Here is a 13,584-nt window from a genome sequence, read left to right as displayed (position 1 = left end):
TGGACACTCCTTGAGTGCGCATTCCGGAAGGGAATGCCGTCAAGGAGGGAACTGCTCCGAGATTAAAGGGACCTTTGTTGGGACGCCAAAGGTGGACACTGCTTGAGTGTGCATTCCGGAAGCGAATGCCGTCAAGGAGGGAACTGTTCCGTCTTGGTTGGCGGTAAGACCCCAGAGGTGAGTGAGCATTCCAGAAAGAAGTGCCATGTGCCATCACAATAATGGGCATTAAATATAACCAGGTCGAGATCTTGTCGATGAGGTAACGCGACGGAGATGTTCATCGTGCTGCCCGTGGTTTCCAACTGAAATGCACTGGAAGCTTCTTCTGCCACTTGAAAGTGCATATGCAATGTGCATATGCTTCTCTGGCAATCTGCTTTGTGGTCAAAAGCGGTGGTGAATACAATTGGTCGCCACTGCTTCCGCCTGATACGATGATTTTCGAACCAGTGTCAGAATGCATGAAGTCTGTCTATGCTAAGCATCAGGAACATGAGAGTCGGAGTAGAATTGACCCGGTTGGCGGCATATTGGCTATATCCTTCTTCTCCTTCAGGGTCCAGTCGTGTCGAAATGCTTTTTGCCACAGTCCAGCAGGGTGATGGTGGTTGGGCTAATTGTCTGTTGTTGAGCTGGAACCCATCGTCGGTACTGCTTGACTGCGAACTAAGTTTACCAATTTCGTCTTCAGTGGTAACCTCAAGCGTGGACATGAGTTTTGTGCTGATGTTAACGTCTTTTGAAGAGCGCAAACCACGCAAAGGAGTTATCCGCCATCTGTGGGCTGAAAGCAAACCCTTTTGTTTCGATTGGTTTCGCCGGGAATAATAAATAATGTATTAAGTTTTACATCAGAGACCAGGCAGGCCTACCTTGATGTATCATCTCCCAGCTTAAATGATCCAGTAGGTTTTGCACCTAGACAGGAATTTGGAGGGTCGTCGTTCTGCTTGTTTGCTGCGTGTGCTGTGGTTAAATTCTTCAGTATTGTCGCCATACAACTCCAGTTCGGCCAGTCAAACCGTTCTATTATTGCACGGAACAAAATCCGGTCAGCGGATCCGAAAATTTTTAGCGATGAAATCGAAAACATTTGACGTTTCCGAAATCATGAAAAATGTTTGCAATATCGAAAAAAATGCTTTCAATTTTGAAGCAAAATGTTTGCGAAATCGAAAACATCATGTTTACGGCCCATTTTTTCCTTCGTCTGCCGCAGCCAATGCGTTACGCTGTCAGAATCAGCTGGCGCGCGATTTCCAAAGTCAAAACAAACACCAAAAAACTGACCGTGATATGTTTTGGTGAGAATTTGTGTGGAACCGATCACAAGATTGTGGTCCGTTTTCATTCAGGCCGGACACTGCGTTGGTGGACGGTTCCGGACGGTTCCGTGAACGTAAGTGAGTTGTGTGTGTGTAAAATTTTCTAAAAGCGGAAAGCTGCTGAAGGCACAAGTAATCTCCAACAGGAATAACGGCCGCGGTCCAGTTCGATACAGCCGATTCCAAGGCCGGTAGATGGAACCGGAAAAGGGATGGGGGAAGCAGAGCCTGGCGGGTTGGACCTGTTCCTGCTGAGCGTTGTTCAAGTAAGCTTTTTTGGTGACTCACTCGGTAATTTCCGGGTGCAAGAACTCTAAATGTTTAAGCAGTCCCAATAACCTTAACTATTGTTGTGCTTTGTAGGATGCTACGTGAAAATCATCCGCCAACCCATGTTAACAACTGGCCAGCGGGCCAATCCATCAGGGCTTTCAGCAAGCAACTGCTCCTCACTCGGGATTGCGAACTCCCGCACAGGTGCCTGCCCTACCAAGGACAGTCTCATGAGTACAAGCTGTTTACGGTGAATTTGGCCAATAGGATTGGAGGAACAAGCGGCCTGAGACTGCCGTCGTTTTTAAGCATCCGGAAATGAGTCGCCGACCCCCTCTCCGTTGGACTAGCCCGTGTTGGAAACCTCACAAAAGTAAGTAAAACTTTTAGAAACGCAGAAAAGTAAATTGCGCCTAGTAAATTAATAAACTGAAGTTCAGCATCGAGAACGGTCAACCTCGCTAGTTTGACTAGTTCGATTAGATCGACATGAAGGAAACATGCTTGGGTTGAAAAATTCTTTAGGAGTACTTATGACGGCTTCTTCGTTGATTTTCTGCTTGGCCGGTGCACACCCGAACGATTTTCTCGCCTTCTCGTCTCAATCGAATCGGGTCACCTCGCAGGAAACCAGCAGGGTTAACAAAATGAAGGAGACAAAAACACTAAAATACAAAAATACAAACATACCAAAAAAAAACATAAAAATACACAAAAAAAATATAAAAAATGACATAATGTACAAAAATACAAAAATACAAAAATACAAAAATACAAAAATGCAAAAATACAAAAATACAAAAATACAAAAATACAAAAATACAAAAATACAAAAATACAAAAATACAAAAATACAAAAATACAAAAATACAAAAATACAAAAATACAAAAATACAAAAATACAAAAATACAAAAATACAAAATACAAAAATCATAAATTTCTGAAATTTAATTTAAAATTCTTAAATTTCTTAAATTTCTTAAATTTCTTAAATTTTTTAAATTTGCTAAATTTCTTAAATTTCTTAAATTTCTTAAATTTCTTAAATTTTTTAAATTTTTTAAATTTCTTAAATTTCTTAAATTTCTTAAATTTCTTAAATTTCTTAAATTTCTTAAATTTCTTACATTTCTTAAATTTCTTAAATTTCTTAAATTTCTTAAATTTCTTAAATTTCTTAAATTTCTTAAATTTCTTAAATTTCTTAAATTTAAAAATACAAATATACAAAAATACAAAAATACAAAAATACAAAAATACAAAAATACAAAAATACAAAAATACAAAAATACAAAAATACAAAAATACAAAAATACAAAAATACAAAAATACAAAAATACAAAAATACAAAAATACAAAAATACAAAAATACAAAAATACAAAAATACAAAAATACAAAAATACAAAAATAAAAAAATACAAAAATACAAAAATACAAAAATACAAAAAAAAACAAAAATACAAAAACACAAAAATACAAAAATACAAAAATACAAAAATACAAAAATACAAAAATACAAAAAAAATCATAAATTTCTGAAATTTCTTAAATTTCTTAAAATTCTTAAATTTCTTAAATTTCTTAAATTTCTTAAATTTCTTAAATTTGCTAAATTTCTTAAATTTCTTAAATTTCTTAAATTTCTTAAATTTCTTAAATTTCTTAAATTTCTTAAATTTCTTAAATTTCTAAATTTCTTAAATTTCTTAAATTTCTTAAATTTCTTAAATTTCTTAAATTTCTTAAATTTCTTAAATTTCTTAAACTTAAATTTCTTAAATTTCTTAAATTTCTTAAATTTCTTAAATTTTAAATTTCTTAAATTTTAAATTTTTAAATTTCTTAAATTTCTTAAATTTCTTAAATTTCTTAAATTTCTTAAATTTCTTAAATTTTTAAATTTTTAAATCTTAAATTTAATTTCTTAAATTTAAATTTCTTAAATTTTAAATTTCTTAAATTTCTTAAATTTCTTAAATTTCTTAAATTTCTTAAATTTCTTAAATTTCTTAAATTTTTAAATTTTAAATTTCTTAAATTTTTAAATTTTTAAATTTTTAAATTTCTTAAATTTCTTAAATTTCTTAAATTTCTTAAATTTCTTAAATTTAAATTCTTAAATTTCTTAAATTTCTTAAATTTCTTAAATTTCTTAAATTTTTAAATTTCTTAAATTTCTTAAATTTCTTAAATTTCTTAAATTTCTTAAATTTCTTAAATTTTTAAATTTCTTAAATTTCTTAAATTTCTTAAATTTCAACTCTTAAATTTCTTAAATTTCTTAAATTTCTTTAATTAATCTTAAATTTCTTAAATTTCTTAAATTTCTTAAATTTCTTAAATTTCTTAAATTTCTTAAATTTCTTAAATTTCTTAAATTTCTTAAATTTCTTAAATTTCTTAAATTTCAAATTTTTAAATTTCTTAAATTTCTTAAATTTCTTAAATTCTTAAACTCTAAATTTCTTAAATTTCTTAAATTTCTTAAATTTCTTAAATTTCTAAACTTCAAATTTAAATCTCCAATCTTAAATTCTTAAATTTTTAAATTTCTTAAATTTCTTAAATTTTTAAATTTCTTAAATTTCTTAAATTTCTTAAATTTCTTAAATTTCTTAAATTTCTTAATTTCTTAAATTTAAATTTCTTAAATTTCTTAAATTTCTTAAATTTTAAACTTAAATTTCTTAAATTTCTTAAATTTCTTAAATTTCTTAAATTTCTTAAATTTCTTAAATTTCTTAAATTTCAATTTCTTAAATTCTTAAATTTTTAAATTTCTTAAAATCTTAAATTCTAAAATTTAAAATTCTAAAATTTCTAAAATTTCTAAAATTTCTAAAATCTTCTAAAATTTCTAAAATTTCTAAAATTTCTAAAATTTCTAAAATTTCTAAAATTTCTAAATTTCTAAATTTTAAAATTTCTTAAAAATCTTAAACTTAAAATTTAAACTCTTAAATTTCTTAAACTTAAATTTCTTAAATTTCTTAAATTTCTTAAACTTTAATTCTTAAATTTCTTAAATTTCTTAAATTTCTTAAATTTCTTAAATTTCTTAAATTTCTTAAATTTCTTAAATTTCTTAAATTTCAATTTAACTCTAAATTTCTTAAATTTCTTAAATTTCTTAACTTTAATTTCTTAAATTTTTAAATTTCTTAAATTTCATTTCTTAAATCTTAAATTTCTTAAATTTCTTAAATTTCTTAAATTTCTTAAATTTCTTAAATTTCTTAAATTTCCTAAATTTAATTCTTAAATTTCTTAAATTTCTTAAATTTCTTAAATCTTAAATTTCTTAAATTTCTTAAATTTTTAAATTTTTAAATTTCTTAAATTTCTTAAATTTCTTAAATTTCTTAAATTTCTTAAATTTCTTAAATTTCTTAAATTTCTTAAATTTTTAAATTTCTTAAATTTCTTAAATTTCTTAAATTTCTTAAAAATTTCTTAAATTCTTAAATTTCTTAAATTTTTAAATTTCTTAAATTTCTAAATTTCTAAATTTTTAAATTTCTTAAAATCTTAAATTTCTTAAATTTCTTAAATTTCTTAAATTTCATAAATTTTTAAATTTTAAATTTTTAAATTTCTTAAATTTCTTAAATTTCTTAAATTTCTTAAATTTCTTAAATTTCTTAAATTTCTTAAATTTCTTAAATTTCTTAAATTTCTTAAATTTCTTAATCTTCTGAAATTAAAGAATTTAAGAGTTTTAGAATTTAAGAATTTTAGAATTTTAGAATTTTAGAATTTTAGAATTTTAGAATTTTAGAATTTTAGAATTTTAGAATTTTAGAATTTTGAAATTTTAGAATTTTAAATTTTAAATTTTAGAATTTTAGAATTTTAGAATTTTAGAATTTTAAATTTTAAATTTTAGAATTTTTAGAATTTTAGAATTTTAGAAATTTTAGAATTTTAGAATTTTAATTCCTTAGAATTTTAGAATTTTAAATTTTAGACTTAGAATTTTAGAATTTTAGAATTTTAAATTTTAGAATTTTAAATTTTAGAATTTTAGAATTTTAAATTTTAGAATTTTAGAATTTTAGAATTTTAAATTTTAGAATTTTAGAATTTTAGAATTTAGAATTTTAGAATTTTAGAATTTTAGAATTTTAGAATTTTAGAATTTTAGAATTTTGAATTTTAGAATTTTAGAATTTTAGAATTTTAAATTTTAGAATTTTAAATTTTAGAATTTTAGAATTTTAGAATTTTAGAATTTTAGAATTTTAGAATTTTAAATTTTAAATTTTAGAATTTTAGAATTTTAAATTTTAAATTTTAGAATTTTAAATTTAGAATTTTAGAATTTTTAAATTTTAAATTTTAGATTTTTAAATTTTAAATTTTAAATTTTAAATTTTAGAATTTTAGAATTTTAGAATTTAATTAATTTTAATATTTAAATTTTAAATTTTAGAATTTTAAATTTTAGAATTTTTTAATTTTGAATTTTAGAATTTAGAATTTAGAATTTTAGAACTTAACCCAAGAATTTAAGAACCTAGAATTTTAGAATTTTAGAATTTTAGAATTTTAGAATTTTAGAATTTTAGAATTTTAATTTTAGAACCCAGAATTTTAGAATTTTAGAATTTTAGAATTTTTTTTAGAATCTTAGAATTTTAGAATTTTAGAATTTTAGAATTTTAGAATTTTAATTTTAGAATTTAGAATTTTAGAATTTTAGAATTTTAGAATTTTAGAATTTTAGAATTTTTAAATTTAGAATTTTAAATTTTAGAATTTTAGAATTTTAGAATTTTTAAATTTTAGAATTTTAAATTTGTAGAATTTTAGAATTTTAGAATTTTAGAATTTTAGAATTTTAGAATTTTAGAATTTTGAATTTTAGAATTTTAGAATTTTAGAATTTTAGAATTTTAGAATTTAGAATTTTAATTTTAGAATTTTAGAATTTTAGAATTTGTAATTTTAGAATTTAGAATTAGAATTTTAAATTTTAGAATTTTAGAATTTTAGAATTTTAAATTTAGAATTTTTAGAATTTTAGAATTTTAGAATTTTAGAATTTTAGAATTTTAAATTTTAGAATTTTAGAATTTTAGAATTTTAGAATTTTAAATTTTAGAATTTTAGAATTTTAAATTTTAGAATTTTAGAATTTTAGAATTTTAGAATTTTAGAATTTTAGAATTTTAGAATTTAGAATTTTAAATTTTAAATTTTAGAATTTTAAATTTTAGAATTTTAAATTTTAAATTTTAGAATTTTAGAATTTTAGAATTTTAGAATTTTAGAATTTTAGAATTTTAGAATTTTAGAATTTTAAATTTTAGAATTTTAAATTTTAAATTAGAAATTTTAAATTTTAGAATTTTAGAATTTTAAATTTTAGAATTTTAAATTTTAAATTTTAAATTTTAGAATTTTAGAATCTTAGAATTTTAGAATTTTAGAATTTTAAATTTTAGAATTTTAAATTTTAGAATTTTAGAATTTTAGAATTTTAAATTTTAAATTTTAGAATTTTAAATTTTAAATTTTAGAATTTTAGAATTTTAGAATTTTAGAATTTTAGAATTTTAAATTTTAGAATTTTAGAATTTTAGAATTTAGAATTTTAAATTTTAGAATTTTAGAATTTTAGAATTTTAGAATTTTAGAATTTTAGAATTTTAGAATTTTAGAATTTTAGAATTTTAGAATTTTAGAATTTTAGAATTTTAGAATTTTAGAATTTTAAATTTTGAATTTTAGAATTTTAAATTTTAAATTTAGAATTTTAAATTTTAAATTTTAGAATTTTAGAATTTAGAATTTTAGAATTTTAATTTTGAATTTTAAATTTTAGTAAATTTTAAATTTTAAATTTTAGAATTTTAACTTTGAATTTTAGAATTTAGAATTTTAGAATTTTAAATTTTAGAATTTTAGAATTTTAGAATTTAGAATTTTGAAATTTTAGAATTTTAGAATTTTAAATTTAATTTTGAATTTTAGAATTTAAATTTGAATTTTAGAATTTTGAATTTTAGAATTTTAGAATTTAAATTTTAGAATTTTAGAATTTTAAATTTTAAATTTTAAATTTTAGAATTTTAAATTTTAGAATTTTAAATTTTAGAATTTTAGAATTTTAGAATTTTAGAATTTTAGAATTTTAGAATTTTAAATTTTAGAATTTTAGAATTTGAATTTTAGAATTTTAGAATTTTAGAATTTTAGAATTTTGAATTTTATTTTAGAATTTTATTTTAGAATTTAGAATTTTAAATTTTAAATTTTAAATTTTAAATTTTGAATTTTAAATTTAAATTTTAAATTTTAAATTTTAGAATTTTAGAATTTTAAATTTTAGAATTTTAATTTTAGAATTTTAAATTTTAATTTTAGAATTTTAGAATTTTAGAATTTTAGAATTTTAGAATTTTAGAATTTTAGAATTTTAAATTTAAATTTTGAATTTTAGAATTTTAGAATTTTTAGAATTTTAAATTTTAGAATTTTAAATTTTAGAATTTTAAATTTTAGAATTTTAATTTTAAATTTTTAATTTTTAGAATTTAAACTTTAATTTTAGAATTTTAAATTAGAATTTTAGAATTTTAGAATTTAAGAATTTAAGAATTTTAGAATTTTAGAATTTTAGAATTTTTAGAATTTAGAATTTTAATTTTAAATTTTAGAATTTTAGAATTTTAAATTTTAGAATTTTAAATTTTAAATTTTATAGTATTTTAAATTTTAAATTTTAGAATTTTAGAATTTTAAATTTTAGAATTTTAAATTTTAGAATTTTAGAATTTTAGAATTTTAAATTTTAAATTTTAGAATTTTAGAATTTTAGAATTTTAGAATTTTAGAATTTTAAATTTTAAATTTTAGAATTTTAGAATTTTAGAATTTTAGAATTTTAGAATTTTAGAATTTTAGAATTTTAAATTTTAGAAATTTTAGAATTTTAGAATTTTAGAATTTTAAATTTTAGAATTTTAAATTTTAAATTTAGAATTTTAAATTTTAGAATTTTAGAATTTTAGAATTTTAAATTTTAAATTTTAGAATTTTAGAATTTTAGAATTTTAGAATTTTAGAATTTTAGAATTTTAGAATTTTAGAATTTTAGAATTTTAGAATTTTAGAATTTTAGAATTTTAGAATTTTAGAATTTTAGAATTTTAGAATTTTAGAATTTTAGAATTTTAGAATTTTAGAATTTTAAATTTTAGAATTTTAAATTTTAGAATTTTAGAATTTTAAATTTTAGAATTTTAGAATTTTAGAATTTTAGAATTTTAGAATTTTAGAATTTTAGAATTTTAGAATTTTAGAATTTTAGAATTTTAGAATTTTAGAATTTTAGAATTTTAGAATTTTAGAATTTTAGAATTTTAGAATTTTTGAATTTTTGAATTTTTGAATTTTTGAATTTTTGAATTTTTGAATTTTAGAATTTTAGAATTTTAGAATTTTAGAATTTTAGAATTTTAGAATTTTAGAATTTTAGAATTTTAGAATTTTAGAATTTTAGAATTTTAGAATTTTAGAATTTTAGAATTTTAGAATTTTAGAATTTTATATTTTTTTCTAAAATTCAGGCTTAGCCGAATGATTACGCTATCCGCTTAGTAAGCGGATGATCATGGGTTCGATTCCCATCTGTTCCAACCTTCTATCGGATGTGGAAGTAAAACGTAGGTCCCGGCCTCGGTTGTTGTTAGGCCGTTAAGTCACTAGGGTAAGGTAAGGGAGTCGTCTCCCTGCTATAAAGACAAACAACACACCAAACCAAGCCTGCTCCGGTGGAAAAACTTGCAAAAAAGACTAAAAAGACCTGGGGGTCGTTATTGTGGATGTTTTTTTTTACTTTTTTTTCAATATTAAATTTGGCAAAAATAAAATTTAGCAAACTTCTTTACAGATCCGACTGCTGGCGGAGATTCTGTCCCGCAGGGCGAACAAAAGGAGAGAACCCGTTCAAGGCGGGCCGCTCCGCTCAAATCGATCCTCGAGGTGGAGGTCGGATTTGGAATCCCGATCGTGGCGCTCAGCTAAGGGCGCCTTCGTTGCCTTGTGTGGCGCCAGATGCCTCCAGTTCCGGCATTAACCTGACCTTTCCCAAAGTCACAAAGAGGAAAACAAAAACAGCCTCCAAAACGGAGCGCTGCGCGGTTCCATGGAACAGAGTCCGGCGCCGGAAATCAACCAGATCGCCGGTCCGAGCACGCTGCACCGTTCTTAGCAGCACATCTATCCGGGTGTCCTCACCGCCGGCGTCGACCAGAACTCGCACACCCTGCTGCACTTAATGCAAAACGGTGCCGGTCACAAAGTGCAAGTGGAGCATTAACGAGTGCACAGCGGCCACGCCTCCTACTCCTCCATCTGCTAGCACCGAATTCACGTCACGGGTGGCAACGTGCCAACGGCGGCGACGGCGCCCAGGAGTTCCCAGCTACATCACGGACTTCGAGGCCGGTTCGTCCTGCCGGATCTTGCAAATATACTCCTTCGAACCGTCACCAGTGCCGCTTGGTCCATGTTTTTGAATAAACTTTCAAAAGCAACACGTTGTGTGAAATTGATATTCCTTAGTGACCCAGAATTTATTTGATTTGGTTTTGTAATGTAATAAAGAAATGAAAACTCAGAAAACTCTTCTTCTTCTTATTTCCAATAAAATTTCGGCAACAAACGGTTAATTCAAAAAGGTAAATATTGAAGTGGCTGCGTGCTGCGTGCTTTTGACGGGGTAGGCGTTACTGCGTTATGTTTGCGATATCGAAAATCTTCGTTTGCGATATCGGAAGCAATGCTTCCTGCTGACGGGTGGAAACCGAGATTTGCGATTTTTAAAGCAAATCGGAAGCAAAGTTTGCGATTCCGCAAACCGGATTTTGTTCCGTGTGCTGTAGTGGCGGAAACAGCTAGTCGAAGTATGATTGAGAACGAAGTCGGTGGTGGTGATGTGCGGGAGTTTGCTACCTGATGTAACAGCTGGTTCACGTGTGATCTGTTCAAGTATCAGTGATCGTGGAGCAAGACGTTGTAGCTTGCCGGTCTGCTCGATCACATTGGCTGCTTCTCACCGCCATGAACTGGAACAATGACCACTGCAAATACCGCATCACCGCGCTTTGAAGTTGGCTTGGTTGGGCAATTCTTCTCCTCTTATGTGTTTAAGGTAGGAGAATATTGCTTGCTCGCTGACCGCAATTTGTTTCGAGTGGACCTTACCTTGTTGGCTTAGATCGTAGGAGGCTGTAAACTGGACTGGGCCAATTTCCGCTGAGGATACCATGAGTTGCCGAGTTCAACTATGGTTGCTTGGCAACGCGATTGTTGCTCGGTTGGCTCGACGTTACTGCCACGTGTTTGACGTAAATTTTCCGAGACTTGGCCGGAGGCTGATTCTCTGAGATCAGAATCAAAGAGATTGCTTGAGGTGCTGTTGTCTGAAGGCGGCAGAAGGAAGCCCTCGTGGACACTGCTCCCCGCGCGCTTCAAGCTTGAATGCTGCAAACAATGTGATGTCCGCCTAGGAGATTTCCAGCTCTGGCTGTTCGGCATTCGAGAGCCAAAGAAAGGATAGAGAAATGGATTGAGTGTTTGGAACATTTCGGCGAGTTTGCAGTCGCGTGGAAGCTTGGGTAGGATGATGTTCCGGTACTGCTCCCAGCACCGGAAAGCGAGATTGCTTACCAAGAACCGTTCACTCGCTCAAAAAGAACCTCGTGCCCACGGAACCAACGGTCGTAGGTCTCTCCGTGTTTCGGGTAGTGCGAGAACACATCGGTGTGTGTTGCCGTGCAGTGTTGTAGAAAATGAGAGCTACGTTTATTAGCGTGTGAAGTGAAGGGACTACCAACGACTTAATGAAGTTTTACAGCAATGGCCTGACCGCCTTTGGATGTAACATATCTTGCTTACTTTTTCTAAAGGTCCAATGTAGATATATAAAAATAGGGAAATGGCATGTATTACAATCGGGCTCCTAATGTTTACAGCTCAACATAACCGATTGACAAGGTTGACAGATTGGCCAATGTCGCTGGATACCAAACACGCTGAACACCAAGCGCCCCTTTTCGCCCAGCAAAACTGGCAGTGTTGCTAACTCGACACATACGTTGCCAATGCTTATTTAATTTGCATCGGCCAGTCTGTTTTCCCTAGACAGTCTGTAATCAACACTTTGAAGTTTCAGTAGTGGAAAACGGGATTGCCTCTCACATCAGTTAGCTTGGGTTCAATCCCAGTCGACATGGTTAGCGTTTCTTGAAACGAAAATGCTTGATATTCCCTTCCGTCGAATGGAAAAGTCTATTTCGGTCCCGGTCTGAATGTTAAGTTGGGTGGTTAGGTCTTGTCTGGTATATAATTCGCTTCCTTGAAGTCGATAAAGTTTTTTTGAACTTTTTTTTTAGAACTCATTATCATATGTGCGTGGATATATTTTTTAAAAAGCAGAAGGGGGATGTGGGATATGAGATTGCGCTGTTACTGTACTCGGCCCACTGTCAGCCGTGAGTGCCGTGAGTGCCGTTGCGTACTTTGAGAATGGTGTCGACGGCGGGCCCTTCGATCTGTCAAACTCTCTCGCGTGGCAAACATCCTTTGCTGGGGGCTTCTCGTCGGAGCCGGACGCACAGCTACATTTTCGAAAATTTTGAATTGAAACCGCAGATAGAGCTTTAAGACAAAGTTCTTTGTCAAACATAAAATCAAATTCACCCTAGATGACGATAATGGCTTATCACGTTCTAGGAAGATTTTTGCATCAATAATTTGGGGAAATATGCCCATTTTAAGCCTAATAAGCGGTCGTGTTTGAATGATGCTGGATAATCTAGATTGTTCCTTGAAATTCACTAACACAGTAGAGTAGAGCAACTTTTTGTGAACATTTCTGTTAATTTTCACTTTTATTAAAAGTTATGCTATTCCTTTTACAAGCATTTAAAAAAAATATTTCAAAAATGTACTCTAATCAGTCGAGTGCATTGGGCCACGCCCACTTTTCTATTTTCGGCTTAGTTCTTTTTTTCTTCCAGTGCTCTTTTGGGTCTGCTTAGTGCAGCCAAAATTGATGAAATTTAAAGAGAACAATCACGAAAAGTAGCATTTATAGAGAAAGTTTCCTAGCAGCACTTGCTCACTCTAACAGGCGCTGCACCAGCATGTTGGTGGTGTTGGTGGCCACCCTTTGTTCTTTATTTGTCTTCGCTCCTCGCTCGGTTTTCTTCAGCCTTCGATTGGAATGGGTATTCAAAATTCAAACGTCAGAAGACTTAGCGCGTTTGTTTTTTTTTGTCGGTGCTTTACATTTTTCGGGATTATTTTTCAAGTGAGTGACTAAGTAATGGTCAAAAGAACATGTTGCCGGTAGTTGAAAGCAATTTTATATCTTAAGCGCTTTGAAATCGTTAGCGCAAGTGAAAAGATATTGATGACGACTTTCGTTAAGCAGTTAACCTCTGATCTTGCGTGTGGATGTGTGTGTTCCACAAAAATGATGAGAAATGGTCTCGCAAAATAGAAATTATGTTCAAAAGTGCATTAAATTTGATCTTTTTGGCCAGTAAGTGGCATAAATTTGCGTGCTTACTCGAGGTGGTGCTGTTGCTGGTAAATTTATTGCCTAAATAGTATTTTTGGAGCTTTAATCGAGCATCAAACTCTCCATATGACGAAGATAGGTGTTTGATTTTATGGTAAATCGCAACTGATCATGCAACTGATTTATATTTGTATCAGAAAATGATTAGAATTACAGTGCACAGTGGTCCAAATCGCAAAATTAAGTGGAAAATGGATTTTCCGAAAAATGGTGACGTTCTGGAGCTCTGGTGTCTACAGAAGAATTGTTGCAAATGGAAAGGGGCAACTTTTGGTTTGGTTGAAATTTAGGGTGGTTCATGATTAGGGTGATTTAGAAAATCTAACTTAACAGGAATATTTTTGGGATTTTTGTTGTCTTCTAAAAAGTTGTTGAGCTTGCCAAT

At 27.7% G+C, this 13,584-nt stretch overlaps 1 protein-coding gene across 2 annotated transcripts; it reads left to right on the top strand.

Annotated features, from left to right (window-relative positions):
• The first annotated feature begins 1,152 nt into the window (after positions 1-1,152).
• Positions 1,153-10,174, top strand: LOC119765177. 2 transcript variants are annotated; one of them, XR_005276545.1, is made up of 4 exons: positions 1,153-1,402; positions 1,475-1,594; positions 1,692-1,974; positions 9,501-10,174. XR_005276545.1 is itself a non-coding variant. In XM_038248528.1 (3 exons), the coding sequence occupies exons 1-3, from the start codon at positions 1,187-1,189 to the stop codon at positions 1,853-1,855; spliced, it is 504 nt and encodes a 167-aa protein (XP_038104456.1). In that variant the 5' UTR covers positions 1,153-1,186; the 3' UTR covers positions 1,856-2,173. The 2 variants fall into 2 exon arrangements, 1 of the variants encoding a protein (XP_038104456.1); XM_038248528.1 differs by lacking the exon at positions 9,501-10,174 and having other exon boundaries at positions 1,153-1,406; positions 1,692-2,173.
• Positions 10,175-13,584: the final 3,410 nt, after the last annotated feature.

The sequence above is a fragment of the Culex quinquefasciatus genome, chromosome 1 (genome assembly GCF_015732765.1).
Source record: "Culex quinquefasciatus strain JHB chromosome 1, VPISU_Cqui_1.0_pri_paternal, whole genome shotgun sequence".
Classification (NCBI taxonomy): Eukaryota; Metazoa; Arthropoda; class Insecta; order Diptera; family Culicidae; genus Culex; species Culex quinquefasciatus.
This window is presented reverse-complemented; position numbering and strand designations above follow the sequence as displayed.